General features: G+C 55.2%; 1 protein-coding gene across 3 annotated transcripts in view; it reads right to left on the bottom strand.

Annotated features, from left to right (window-relative positions):
• The window catches only part of col17a1a (collagen, type XVII, alpha 1a), a 76,801-nt gene that overhangs the window by 16,209 nt on the left and 45,981 nt on the right, over positions 1 to 14,611 (bottom strand). For 2 of the 3 annotated variants that reach the window (XM_072239073.1, XM_072239075.1), the window contains exons 34-50: positions 13,530 to 13,592; positions 12,554 to 12,604; positions 12,002 to 12,079; positions 11,512 to 11,529; positions 11,225 to 11,266; positions 10,531 to 10,596; positions 9,984 to 10,043; positions 8,629 to 8,682; positions 7,669 to 7,722; positions 6,758 to 6,880; positions 6,299 to 6,391; positions 5,103 to 5,210; positions 4,529 to 4,633; positions 3,010 to 3,162; positions 2,191 to 2,292; positions 1,642 to 1,761; positions 1,255 to 1,374 (exon numbers count right to left, since the gene is read on the bottom strand). In XM_072239073.1, coding sequence (XP_072095174.1) covers positions 1,255 to 1,374; positions 1,642 to 1,761; positions 2,191 to 2,292; positions 3,010 to 3,162; positions 4,529 to 4,633; positions 5,103 to 5,210; positions 6,299 to 6,391; positions 6,758 to 6,880; positions 7,669 to 7,722; positions 8,629 to 8,682; positions 9,984 to 10,043; positions 10,531 to 10,596; positions 11,225 to 11,266; positions 11,512 to 11,529; positions 12,002 to 12,079; positions 12,554 to 12,604; positions 13,530 to 13,592 — 1,410 coding nt within the window. The remainder of the gene's footprint in view (positions 1 to 1,254; positions 1,375 to 1,641; positions 1,762 to 2,190; positions 2,293 to 3,009; positions 3,163 to 4,528; positions 4,634 to 5,102; positions 5,211 to 6,298; positions 6,392 to 6,757; positions 6,881 to 7,668; positions 7,723 to 8,628; positions 8,683 to 9,983; positions 10,044 to 10,530; positions 10,597 to 11,224; positions 11,267 to 11,511; positions 11,530 to 12,001; positions 12,080 to 12,553; positions 12,605 to 13,529; positions 13,593 to 14,611) is intronic. The other variant, XM_072239074.1, reaches the window with a different exon arrangement.

Below are 14,611 nucleotides of genomic sequence, written 5' to 3'. Positions count from 1 at the left end.
CTCAGCACTCGGGCCACGCTGTCTTCCCACTAATGCCATCAAGCAGCAGCTATCGGAGCTTTGGGTCCCGCAGCACCAGGTTCAGGGACAGTTATTACTTCTCAACCATCAGTATCCTGAACCAACATGGATAAATTTATTTACCACAAGTCTGAATTGTTTCCACAATCTACAGCTCACTTTTAGTGTCATTGAAACTCATGTTCTCAGTGTAATTGTCTACCTACTTCCCCATCTACATAAATTTATTATATTTCTTTGTTTTCCTGGGGTGCTGCAGGAAAATAAATCACACAATAGTATACAGAGACATATCTGTACTTTGATAATAAATTACTTTGCCTTTTTTGATTTTGATGTGTCCCAGGCAAGAAGTCATGGGAGTGGACTTGGGATAATGAAATCCTTCTATAACTCGGGCTGACAAACATAAGGCAGCAGAGCTGAGTGTCCAACAAAGGAAATGGGGCCACGATCCAAGATGTTCCAGCTGCTGAGAGCCGTCCCACCTGTTTGGGGTGACTGTGGTGGGAAGGAACCCCTCCAGAGAGAGGGAGAGTGGTGGGAATCACTGCCCCAGGCAGCAGTGGAAATACGGTCGTCGGCAGGATGGGCGGCAAGATGGACTGATCTCTGGACAGCGCAGGGAAGTGGCCCAGGGGTAAAAGGTCAGCCGTGATCTTACTGATGGTGTGGCGGGGGTGAGGGGCTATGCTGGAATTTGGAACGAGGACAAAAGGGTGAAAGAAGTCAGCGTGTTGAGCAGCATCTGAGATGTGGAAGGGGTCGATTCATTCACCAGAGTTCTCTCAAGTCATGACAGTAACACCTTTGGAGTTCCACTTTATTCCTTCATTACAATGGTCACAGCCCAGAGCACAAAAATGTGGCCACAAGAAGCCACATTTGGTGCTGGCCTTGTGGCCTTGTCCCCAGCACATTCTTGGGTTTTATTGGTTGTTAATGCCATGAAGCATTTCACTGTGTTTCAGTGTAGAGGGTAAATGAACCTGCATCGGCCTCAGAGGATTCATGAGGAAAACGGGAGCCCAGACTACAGTAGAATGGATACTGAGCAGTTTGTCCAGCTGTCAACCAGGGACGTCCTCAGCCTCGAGTCCAACACAGAGTGTCAACCCTTCACTAGGTGCGCCTGCTACTATCACACCAGACCCCACTGGGAACACAAAGCTCCCTTCTCAGGCAGGGGGCTTCAGTTATCAGCACATAAAACCAAACAGTCACAGTACTTACTTGTGAAATAATTAATAATATCACTCCTGAGTTGCTGCTGGTCCTGGGAATTGAAACCACTCCCTGGGGGTCCAGGAGGCCCAGGAGGTCCCTGGGGGCCTCTCACACTATAACCTGAATCTGGACACACACACACAAACACAGAGGTTAGAAACTGGGGTGAGCCTGGGAACTGGTCCCAGCCAGGGAGAGTTCCCTGACCTACTTGGGAGAGTTTGACACCAGGGAAGGGGTGCCAGGCTCTCTGAGGTCTAAGCCCACCAGAGTCCGGGCTGGGTCAAACCCAGGGTTTCACTGTGCCCCCAGACACGCGGTCTCCCCAGCACACCGTGCAATACAACACAAGCCACAGAAAACATTTTCTAAACATGCAGGAGATCAAGTTACTCTGAATGTAGGCGAGAACATCTTCGACACGAAGGTTCCCTCCACCAAGTCCGGGAGGTCCTGCGGGGCCTGGTAAACCCCGTGGTCCAGGTTGTCCAATGATCCCACGGAACTGAGGACCTAAAGGCAAAGGAACAAGTTATACAGTGGTGCTGGAATGTCCCAGACGTTAATTCCCTCCTCCTCCCTCCCTACGCCATCCCTCCGCTTCTGGTCAGGACATCCCAGGTCCCCCTGAGCCACCCCACACATCACCTGGGTAGGCCAATGGGCCCTGGATATAGGCGGTTCACCATCTCTGGGGATGAACATTCTGAGTTCACAGACTCTGCCAGGGTGTCCAAGACAAAGTGGAGGTGGGGGTCCCAGGGGAGTGTGGGTGTCCCTGGAGTTCCCTGTCTCTGGGGTCAGGTGTCCCAGGGACCCATCACTGGTATCCGTGCTCCCACAAAGCTGGAACACCCTGCCATGGCTTGGGGGTGTTCCCAGGGTACAGATACTGGTGACGGGCCCCAGTGTAGGGACGGACATTGGGGTGCCAATACTCACTCTGTAGCAGAGCCAACAGCTCAGCACTGGACATGGAACCTGATGTTCCTGGTGCTCCTGGAGGTCCTGGGGGTCCTTGCACCTGGAGGACTGTACCAGAACCTGATAGAGGAGAGAGAGAGAGTGAGGCAGTGAAACCACAAACCCAGCAGCGCTAAGTGATCATGGGGTTGGCATTTATGGACCGTAGCCACCGCGCAGCCTCCCTTCTCCACTCCTGATCCCATCTCCCTGAACCTCTCTTCCCAATCCCAGCCCAACTCCCCTTCCCTGATCTCTTCCCTTCCCCGTTCCCAGCTCCTGGCTTCCTGATCCTGGCTCCTGGCTGTGGAATTGGGCCATTCCTGCTCGGGACTCACCCCCACCCCAAAGGACCATTTACACATCAGGATCCCACCCACAAACCATTCCACAGGCTGTCCCTCACCGTCCGTCCCTCAGCTCCCACTCCATGGTGGTCCCCCTGGACAGGGATTCTTGACAAGGGGCAGCACTGGGTGCCCACTGCTCCTTGTGAGGTCCTTTGTCTCCCAAATTCGGCAGTAGCTTGGCTCCACCTCTACAGTCCCAACTCTATCCCAGGATTGCTGCCTACCCGCCTTCACTCTCCACTGAGTCCTTCAGCCATGTTGTCAATCCTGGGGTTCTAGTCTGCACCCTGCCCCTTACTCCTCCCTCTACCGCTGGTCTCACCCCTCTCCAAATCCATCCCGTGGTCAATGAGGAGGTGGCAGGTTACCCAGGGTCCCTCCTCAGCCCAACCCAGCGGTGGTCTGTGTGGATGGATATGCCGCCACTGTCAGTCTGTCACACACTCACTCCTCAGGTAGTCCTGCAGCCGGCGGGCGATGTCTCCATAATCCAGCCGTGCGTCTCTCACTCTCTCCCTCTCCAAGTAACCTGGGCTCCCGGGTGGACCCTGTGGACCTGGTGGTCCAGGGGGTCCCTTCAAATATCTCCGAACGTTTTCATCTGCAGAGGGAACCAGAAATCACTGGGGCATTCAGGGAGCAGAGGTACCGGCATTTATGAGGGGTCAAGGAGCTCTGTTCAGGACAGACGGGGCATCATAGAGAGTTGTGGACACAGCCCAGCCTGTCACACAAACCACCTCCCTTCCACTGGCTCCATCTATACCTATCACTGCCTCAGTGAAGAGCCAGCAAGCAGTCCACATCTACCCTCTCCTGTTTGGGCAGAAGGTATAAAACTCTGAATTGCATACCATCAGGCTCAAGGACAGCTTTGATCTCTTCAGTCTCGTATAGATCTCTCATACAATGCAGATGAACTGTTGATCTCTTGTGACCCTTGAACTTTATTAGCCCACCTGCACTGCACTCTCTTTCTCTCTAATATTAGTTTCTGAATTCTTGTTTCCTTTCATTCTTATTGAAAGAAACAAAAGCTTCTCATTGCTCTTGGTCTGTGGGACAATAATGAACCAATACCAACTTCAATGGGACTGTAACCTCCCAGAGGGATTCATCAGGTAGGGTAATGCTGTGTGAGGGAGACAGACAGAGACGTTATATCGAAGTACTCACTGATGTCGCTGGGGGGAGTGTAGGGGAAACTCTGGTCTCAAGAGTGGGGAGAATGTGGAGTCTGGTCCCTCAGGGATATCAGCTGTGTGTGGGGTGGGAGAGAGGGGGTAGGTCTGGTGATGGGCTAGATGGAGAGGGGTTAAATCTAGTGACAGGGCAGATGGGGAGGGGTTAGATCTGGCAATGGGGCAGATGGAGAAGGGGTTAGATATGGTGACAGAGCAGATGGAGATGGGTTAGGTCTGGTAATGGATCTGGTAGAGAGGGGGTAGATCTGACGATGGGACAGATGGAGAGGGGTTTGAGCACATGGGTTGCAGGCATTCAGAGACGCTGGTGTGCAATGGTAGGCACGGTAGGGCAGGGTCCATGAGAGAGGACAGACAGTTGTGGTGGTATCTGGTCTCTGGGGCAGAGACTCTCTGTATAATCTAGCCTAATCCACTGTAACCCCACACTGAGCTCAGATACAGATGGGGTTTTGGATGAGACCACTGAACTGAACTGACCGACTGAGCGGATCTGACTGTCGGAGACCAGTGACTTTTCACTGTGGGTCAGAGCACTGAGTGACCATTCTGCCCATCCAACCTGTCTGGTTAATCACTGGATCACATGGCAGGTCAGCCTCTGCCGGGGGTGGGGGGGTAGGGAAGTCAGGTCATGAATCAAGGACCAGTCGCACCCTGTCCCCTAGCTCTGCACCCCACTTCACCCCTGACCCGAGACTCCTCGCTCAGCTCACCCCTACGCGACCCCTCCCCCCCCCACCCGATCCCTAGAGGACTCACCCTGCAGAAAGTCTGTGAGATCCCTGGACACGGACAGAGACCCTGGTGGTCCCTGAGGTCCGGGAGGTCCCGGAGGTCCTGGGCGTCCTGATCCGGCCAACCAACCTGCAACATGAGAGGGCTCCGTGAGAGGAGTGGGGAGGGGCCGGAGAGCGGGATGGGACGGTAAAGGAGGGGAGGGTTCCAGACGAGGTGTGACCTGGGGACTGGACCTGGAGAGCCCAGGAAGTGAGCTTTCACATACCAGTAGACACAGAGCCAGCAAAAGGGATGATCTGGATGGAGGCTGCTCTTAGGGAGGGGCACTGGCTGCCTCTGTTCACTGACCACCTGCCCCCACCACCGTGCCAGCTGGGATAGAGTGGCACCAGAGGGAATGGTTGACAGCTCAGCCCCTCAACAGTCAGTCAGTCAGTCTCTCTCTCTCTCTCTCCCCCCACACACACACACACACTCACTCACTCCCTGGGTCCAATATCCGAATGTTCACAGCATTCCTCAGCACCGCACATGACACACTCACACCCCGCAGTCTCCACACTCCCCCCGCAAACCCAACCAGCGCGGCCATTACTTCTGCTGAAATCCGTGACATAAGCCTCCAGCTCGGCACGACTGATCCCGTTTCCTGATGAGCCAGAAGGTCCCTGGAGTCCTCGCAGGTATTGCTGAACATCCGGCCCTGTGGATACAAAGGGGAGATCAGTGAATCTCAGGTCCTGGTGTACAGCTTGTCACAGAGAGACACTCAGGCCCCCACCATCCCATCACACACCCCCAGGGTCAACCAGAGTGAAGCTCCCTCCACACCGTCCCATCACACACCCTGGGTCAACCAGAGTGAAGCTCCTTCCACACTGTCCCATCACACTACCCCAGGGTCAACCAGAGTGAAGCTCCCTCCACACTGTCCCATCACACACTGAGAAGGCCAGACACAGGGTGAAGCTCCCTCCACACTGTCCCATCACACACTGACAGGGTTAGACACAGGGTGAAGCTCCCTCCACACTGTCCCATCACACACCCCCAGGGTCAACCAGAGTGAAGCTCCCTCCACACCGTCCCGTCACACACCCCCAGGGTCAACCAGAGTGAAGCTCCCTCCACACCGTCCCATCACACACCCCCAGGGTCAACCAGAGTGAAGCTCCCTCCACACCGTCCCATCACACACCCCCAGGGTCAACCAGAGTGAAGCTCCCTCCACACCGTCCCATCACACACTGACAGGGCCAGACACAGGGTGAAACTCCCTCCACATTGTCCCATCACACACTGACAGGGTGAAGCTCCCTCCACACTGTCCCATCACACACTGACAGGGTTAGACACAGGGTGAAGTTCCCTCCACACTGTCCCATCACACACCCCCAGGGTCAACCAGAGTGAAGCTCCCTCCACACTGTCCCATCACACACCCCCAGGGTCAACCAGAGTGAAGCTCCCTCCACACTGTCCCATCACACACCCCCAGGGTCAACCAGAGTGAAGCTCCCTCCACACTGTCCCATCACACACTGACAAGGTGAAGCTCCCTCCACACTGTCCCATCACACACTGACAGGGTTAGACACAGGGTGAAGCTCCCTCCACACTGTCCCATCACACACTGACAGGGCCAGACACAGGGTGAGCCTTGCTCTGGACAGTGTTTGGTGTCAGGGTAAGTTCAGTCTGACCCTGTCTCTGTTCTGACTATTGATCCTTTCTGTGTTTGGCTGCTGGGGCTCAGACCATGGAAAACGTTTCCAGCCACTTCAGACTTACTTTGCAGGTAGATCATCAGGTCCGCGCCGGAGAGTTTCCCTGGGGGTCCTGGGGGTCCTGGAGGCCCTCGCTGTCCCACACCGAGCCTTGAATCTGAAATAGAGAGAAATACCTGAAAATGTGCACCCACAGGACACACGGATCTTGACTCTGACCCTACTGCAACCCCTGAAGATGAGCGTCAGTTCCACCCCAACTCCAGGATCCTGACCCCTGAACTATGGTCGCTGACATCTGGCCACAACCAGACCTTAATCCCCCACACTGACTCCAGATCCTGACCTTAGCACTCCAGACCCCAGCAGCACCAGGCGTCCAGCTCAGCACTGCCAGACCTGACTGCATGGGCTACCACGTTTGGGGATCAGGCCCAAAATTAGGGACCATGAAGGCTGAGATTAGGTTCAGTCCCAGGGTCAAGGCCAGGTTCAGGGTTGGGGGCCAGGGTGGTTTACTTACCCCGGATGTAGCCGATGAGGTGGCTGGCAATCTCCGGGTACTGGTGTCGCTCCAGTGTGCCGCGATCACCCTTTGGCCCTGGTGGTCCAGGCGGGCCGGACAAGGAGTTCCGGACACCCTCAGCTGAAATGGGAATCAGAGCGGTGAGAATTCCTGGGAATCCTGCTCCCCCGACTGCCCAACCCTCCCCCAGCACCCGGACAGTCCGGTCACTCAGGGTAATGTACCCACCCACAAGCAACAACCCCCAACACACAAACACACACCCAACATAATATCTCAGGAACACAACTTCCCCAACACAGCACCCCACCATGGGCACAGAGCTCCCAGTCATCGTCCCCTCACTGTGCTCCTGTCGCACCAGGTAATGTATCCACTCTCCAACAACATCCCACCCCAGACACAGAGCCCCTATCACGGGGTAACATGCCCGCCTGCTAACAACACCACCCAAACACAACTCCCTCCTCCAGACACAGAGCTCCCGGCAACGTACCCACCCGGACCTGCTCAACTTTCCTGCACCCAGCAACCCCACCACCACTGACCATTCTGCAGACCGATGAGATGTGGGTCTCGGTGTACAGACACCGGGGTACCAGAGGACCCATTACTTATGCCATTCGGTCTGTCATGCACGTTCTGGGTTGCTGAAAGTTCTCTCGAGTCCAGCCACTGGGGAAACATCCCACACCTGACGTCTGTGCTGAATGTGCTTTTCAGAAATCCCATTCCAGAACACAGTGACTAATTCCACTCCCAAGCTCCCCCCCCCCACCACCCCCCCACATGCCAGGAAACAGAAGCAGCGGATCTCGCTCGCTTAGCACGTGTCTGAAACGGTGGACAAGGCGACACGGCCAGTTGTGACCTCTTCCCTGAGCCACTCCTTGCTGTGTGGTACTCACACTGCAGCGTCTCCATCACCAGCTGCCTGACATTGCCAGAGACTCCCGGTGGACCTGGAGGTGAGGACAGAGGGGAACAGGAAGACAGAGCACATCAACCCACAGACTGCAGAGTCCATCGCCTGACAGGCAAACATATCGCACTGTATGGATCCCTCCAAAATGGGCTGAATGCACAGAGGCACGCATCCAAAACTCCCAATTTGCCCCGCTGTCCCACACAATCATCGACAGGCTGAGGCATCTGCACAGGGTTTGGGATCATGAGATGGGCAGCAATGTTCCCTCCAAGGTGTAACATGCACACAACTTTTGCTACAAGCGCACAGAGGAATCTCAACTGCGCACGAAAGGCTGTCACCCTCCACCTCATTGTCATGTTAAGGATACTTCACGATCGTGCACAATGACATTTCCTTTTCTGGTTTCTAATGTGGACGGTGTTGACAACGTAGAGTTTGCCTGCAGGTTTTAGAATTGGCTTATTTATACTGTTTTTGTTGAAGACACTATTCAGTGTGCGCATGTTGTCGCTTGGCCAAAACAAATTGCACACCACAAGATTTTTGCACACACTGGTCATTACAATTTAAAGGGAACATCATAGGGCAGGAAGTAAAGTTGTGGATCAGTTATGGTGCTGTCGAACAGAAAAGGTTTGAAAGGCGGTATGTTTTCCTTCTGGCCCTGTCCATCAAGGTCGTCCTGTGGACTGAAGGCCATTCTGTAAGAGGAGCTGCCATAGAGGAACATAAGGGCTCGAACCGGAGGGAGGTGTTTATTGGAGCCCCCGAGAATGGGCTCTACAACTCTGCTATAGACGGTCTGTGTACTGGTACAGGTATTATCTGCATGCACCTTATCTGGGGTGTGTAGGAGGACCCTCACTGACCCCCCTCGCACAGTGACCACAGACCCAGTCTGTCCCTTACCATCTCCCTTGGGAGGGGGGGTACTTACCTGGGGGACCAGGAGGTCCTGGGGGTCCCTGGGTACCTCCTCCATTGCCAGTAACTGTGGGACAGAGACACAAGCCTGGTCAGTTCCTGCACCCCCATCCCTCCCTTCTGCAAGTCCCACCACCACCCACCCCACCCACAGATACACGGAGGAACGGCATTCACGCAGCAGGCCAGGGGAAATACTCCTCATTCCCGGTTGTCCGACAGCACAAGGTGGGGAGGTGGGGGTGAGACAACATTCATCAATGATAGAGTAGAGGTGGGGAGAGGTTTCTCCTCAGAGGGTGCAGGTCTGGACAGAGAGGGTGAGAGAGGCAAGGACTCCACCATATGACGGCAGTGGGGTGATGCATGCACTGTAGTGACTAGCTGCAAAGGATTCCTCTACTCACTGTCATTTAGTGAAGTGAATCATTACTTGTAGAGAGTAATGTAAAGGCTGATTTATACTTCTGCGGCAACTTGACGCTGTAGGTACGGCGTAGCCACGAACCCTACGCCGTAGCCTGACGCGCACCTCTCCCAAAATGTAACCACGCGTCGTGGCAAAGCAGACCGAACAACTGTGATTGGTCCGCTTGGTAGCATCGCAGTTCCTCATACGCTGCAATAGCTTCCCATTGGGCGACTGAAGGGCAGGGAAGGAACTCTGGCTGCAATGCTTTCCATAAAGCTTTACAGACCTCCGAAATTATGGAGGACACATTTCGCTTTTACGAAAAACGACACTCCCTTTAAACTTGTTTACCCCTAGAAAGACTACCGTGACCATGAAGCCTTGCACAGGCAGGTGTGTGCGCATGCGCAACGTGCCCGATTTGCAGAGCGACGCAGACACACCAACGCACAAGTATAAATGCTCACAACGCGCGTCGGCCACTTGCAGAGATTACGGCGTCGAGTTGTTGCAGAAGTATAAATCAGCCTTAAGGGTTAATGATGTGGTGTAAGGGTTAACGATGAGATGTAAAGGTTATCAACGAGGTGTGAATGTTAACACCGGGGTATAAGGGTTAACGATGGCGTAGGGGTTAATGATAGGGTGTAAGGATAAATGACGGGTGTAAGGTGTAACGGTGACGGGGTGTGAATGTTAATGATGTAAGGGTTACTGACGAAGTGTAAGGGTTAACAACGAGGTGTAAACAGGGCTGTAACGAAGGGGTGTAAGAGTTAATGTTGGCAGCAGTGCAGGATCAGCGTTGGGGCCGGTGGAACTGTGGGATGGCGCTGACCCTTGGCTGCTCCATGGAAGACCCGGCAACTGATCGCCCCAGTCCCCACGCCGCAGGGGCAGGAGGGCGGGAAGAGTGAGGTAGGTTGCAGGGAAGGAGGCAGAATCAGGACTCTTACCGACTGCAGATCGCCCGGGAATTCCGGGAGCACCTGGGATTCCGACGTCCCCTCGTTCTCCTGATAACAGGGAGATGCAGAAAGTGAGCAGGGGCTCTGGACGGGTGGGAGGGATGTGAAGGAGTCTCCTTCTCCAGTCTTGCACCATACCCCCATTCCAATCCTCACCCTCCCCTTCTCTTTCCTCGCCCTCCCCTCGCCCTCATTGTCATTCTCCCCTCCCACCTCCCCTCCTCTCCTTCACTACTCCTCTACCCTCCTCTCCCCCTCACTCCTCCTTTACTCTCCTCTCCTCACCCTCACCCTTCCTTTACTCTCCCTGTCCCTCTCCCTTACCCCTCCTTTACTCTCCTCTCCCCTCTCGTTCACCCTCACACTCCCCTCCCCTTTCACCCTCACCCATCCCCCTTTTCCTCACCCTCACCTCACCTTCTTTCACTATCTCTGCTTCCTCACCCTCCCATCTCCCCTTCCATATTCTCACCCTGCTCCAACCCTCGACCCCACCCTACCCCTTTGCTCTGACCCAGTCCTGGAGGGCACTGACCTTTGTCTCCCTTGTATCCGCGTGGTCCTGGAGGTCCAGGAGGCCCTTGAGTGAGCCTCTCTCCATCTAGGGACAAGAGCAGGGAGTGAGAAGGATGGGGTGGGGCACTGACCGAAGCGGGAAGGGCGTCACTGTCTGAGGTGGGGGTGGAGGTGACTTTCTGTCCAAGGTGAGGGGGTGTTTGTCCAAGGAGTCACTGTCTGAGGGGGATTACTATCCAAAGCGGAGCCACTGTCTGAGATGGGGGTGTCATTAGCCAAGAGCGATTCACTGACCGAGGGATCAGTGATTGAGGGTGGAGGCACCATCAGAGGGGATCACTGTCCAAATTCAGTGCTGAGCTCCGCATTCCCTCTGTGCCCATCACTCTCCCAACTGGGACACCTGACTTTTTACCCGGGATCAAGGGTCAAGGTCCCACCATGAGCTCTCCCCACCGGGGGTGCCTCCTGACCATCTTGGAGCAGCGTACCACCGGGTCAGAGGGCCAGGTTCGGGAAAGAAATTCTTCTTCAAACTGTGGAAGGGAGAGGTGGAGGAGGGAGGAGGAGGAGGAAGAGGGGAAGTGGGAGGGGGATGGGAAATCGCAGAAGGAGGAGGAGGGGAAGGAAGGAGTGGATAGTGGAAAGGGGAGGGGAGAGGATATATTGCAGAGAGCCCCGCATATGGAGCAGGAGGAGGGGGAGACACTTACCCCGTGCAGGGGCGCCCGGATTTCCTGGCTGACCACGCTCACCTGCCAGAACAGAGCGGAATCAGTGTCTGGGTTAGTGACCCCCCCACCCAGGATCAATCCCCTCCCCCCCCCATTCCCTCCCCCAATCCTCAGATAATCAATACTCCAGCCCATTCCAGAGGAAGGAAAACCTCATCACTAGAGCCCAGGGAATGACTCTTCACCCCGACCCTGGGAATGCAACCTGATCCCATCCCCAGGATCGCCCCCTGACCCTGCCCATTGTTTCCCACCACTGCTCTTACCTTTATATCCCTGGAGTCCTGCAAAGGAATTAGTTGGAACATTTATATTAATGCTGTGATACATTGCCGGCCATTTGACCCTGCCCCACATACAGTATCCAGTGTCCCCTGCCCAGTGACCAGTTGTGGGGTTAGCCCATCGTCCACAGTCCAGTGCTGTGGTAGGTCCAGTGTCCACTGCTGAGGTCAGTGTAGTGCCCACAGGCCAGGTCAGAGGTCAGGGTATGCTGACCCCGGCTCTGGAGCCCTGGCTTCTGTTACTTCCGCAATGCTGGAGTGTACTTCCGAAATTAAACTCCGGAAATGGGGACATTTACTCCCACGCGGTGGTCCGACAGTCAGCCCAGCGAGATAAGGCGAGCCACAGCTCAACCATGTTCCGAACCGGTGCAGAGTGTCAGTGGGGAGAGGGAGGTGTTGGGGACAGAGCTGGGAGTTTGAGGGAACGTCTCAAGGGCGGGCGGAAATCCTGAATGTGGTGGGTGTGTACCTTGGTGTCCTCGTGGTCCAGGGGGTCCCGGGGGCCCGGTGGGTCCAGGGCGTCCAGGAGGTCCGGCCACTGAGGTTCCTGCAACAAACCACGTAATCAGAAAGGATGACACACTCTTACTCCCTCCTGAACCACAACGCCATCATGGGACCACCACCCATATCGAGGGTGGCCCCCAACTCATCCCTGGGACGACCCACCTGAGACGGAACCACTCTAGACGTGGGCATGGATTCACACTGTGGGAGGGGCAATACGGGGGGGGGACCCACTGTGGGAGGGACATACTGTGGGAGGGGCAGTACTGAGGAGGAGGACCCACTGTGGGAAGGGTAATACCGAGAGAGGGATGGTGGTCTGTGAATACGGTGGGGATTGGAGTGTAGTGCCAGGGAGATGAGTTGGGGGGGGGTGAAATTGGTGTTTGTAATGGATATGGAGCTTGGTAGGGGAACCGCAGGGAGATAGGGTCATTGGCTGAGAGGGAGGGGAAGATGCACTGGGTCACGAGCAAGGGTGTGGGTGGAGTCCAGCATTTAACCAGTCACTTACCTTTAGGGCCTGCAGGTCCCTCAGCACCCGGGGGTCCAATAATACTCTCACCTGTAGGGGGAAGATGGGCAGGAGGGTATCAGTCTGGGCCCTGTTGACACGGAATTATCCAATAGAAGGCGGGCTAGGGTAGGGAGGAGGGGGGGGGTAGGGTGGGAGAGAGGAGGGAAGCGTAGGGGAGAGTGGTAGGGGGGAGGGAGAAATGGAAGTGGGGAGAGGGGTAGGAATGAAAAGAAAGATCAGAGAGCAAGAGAAAGCAGGTGGTGAGGAGGTGAGAGAGGGATGAAAGAGAGAGATGGAGCAAGGTGGAGATAGAGATAGAAGGAGAAAGAGAAAAACAGAGAGTGGGGGGGTGAGAGAGGGGAGGGAGGACAGTGAGAGAAAGAGGGGTGGAGCAAGATGTTAGTATTTGGAAGTGACAGCAGAGGGTCAAACCCAGTTCCAAGTGAGTGAGACAAAGGTTTGTCAGGATCTGACACAGTCGAAAGACCCCTCACACCATTTATGGCTGCCGCAAGAATACCCTGGTGGGGTCCGAGTTCTGCGTATGTGGAGTGGGAGAGGTTGTAACCTCACACTTTCAACCCCCCCCCCCCTCCCCACCGGGCACCCGGTGTTGTATCGGTCAGGAGGACCTCCCCATTGGCCTGCCGAACAGGATACAGACAGAGCACATGGTGTCCACCCGCTTTTTGGAGGCCTTCTGGGACCAGTAGGTCTGCAGGGACAGGAGTGTGAGCTGGACATGGATGCTGTGCTTTAGTTTGAGAATGAAGTGCACTTTGCAGAGTTTGAGAGACCGGGGCTAAGCTCTGAGTAAACTCCCACTACGCCAGAACTCCAGGACCAGCAGGCATAAGGTGGTCTTGTCAGTCATTCAGACCGCACTGTAAAGAGTACAGAGAAAGCCCTCCTTCTCTGGGCCCCTTGGGGAAGGCAAGAACTAGCCCCCCCCCCAAACATGTCGGATACTCACCTGATCGGCCTGGGGGTCCGGGAGGTCCAGGCGGTCCAGGGGGTCCTGATATAAACGAATTCGCTGAACCAGGGAGAGAGAGGTGACATCAGCACACATTGATAAACAAACAGCCGACACTGGACACCAGACCCCCAAACATACAAGATGACAAGAGGCATTAATCGAGTGGATAGCCAGAGAAATTTTCCCAGGCAGCAATGGCTGCTATGAGGCAGCATAAATTTAAGGTGCTTGAAGGAAAGTAGAGGGGAGGATGTCAGAGGTAGTTTTTTTTTACACAGGAGAGGTGGGTGTGTGGGACACCCTGTCAAGGCTGTTGTAGAGGCAGAAACATGAGGGACGTTTAAGAGGCACATGGATGAACAGAAATGGAGGGTTATGTAGAGGGAAGGGTTAGGTTGATATTGGAGTGGGTTAAAAGGCTGGCACAGCCTCATGGGCTGAAGGCCTGTACTGTTCTGTGAAACCCAGCTCCAGATGGAAAGACCACAGACACCAAGCCCACACTGTCCAGAGGGAAAATCAGCTGTCATTGGGCCTCGGACACTCGGTAGGGAGGGTTGCAGCCTCAACATTCTCTGGGTGACTCCACACTCCCCACACTCTCTCCCTGCCCCTTGCCCTCATCCAGCCACCCCCATTCGAACTGCCCTCCCGACACCCCCCACTACCACACCCCTTCCGTGTCATCCAGCTCAGCCAGGCATGGTCCCGACCCCGGCTGCGAAAGGAGGTCAGCAACCCCATCCCGTAAAAATACAGAGCTGCGGAAATGGCAGCAGAGGCTCCAGGGACCTCGTCCCCGGGAGAAGAATGGTCTTCCGGAGAACGGCTACACTTGGGGAAAGTTTGAAAGACTGGCTTGGAACAGAGGACCCTGGCAAGCTGCTGTGGGTGGCCTGTGCCCCATTTGGGGTGATGAGCTGAAGCGAGTAAGTCCAAGTCACACCCTTCCTGATCCAGACCGGAATGCTGCAGGGCTTTGGCTGAAATTCCAGCCACTGCCATGGACCAGGACCAGTTAATCTCTTGGGATGGTGGGCAGGGGTGTGAGGGTGTGGGTGCAGCAGGGGGTGAGT

This window comes from Mobula birostris, chromosome 21, assembly GCF_030028105.1.
Source record: "Mobula birostris isolate sMobBir1 chromosome 21, sMobBir1.hap1, whole genome shotgun sequence".
Taxonomy (NCBI): Eukaryota; Metazoa; Chordata; class Chondrichthyes; order Myliobatiformes; family Myliobatidae; genus Mobula; species Mobula birostris.
This window is presented reverse-complemented; position numbering and strand designations above follow the sequence as displayed.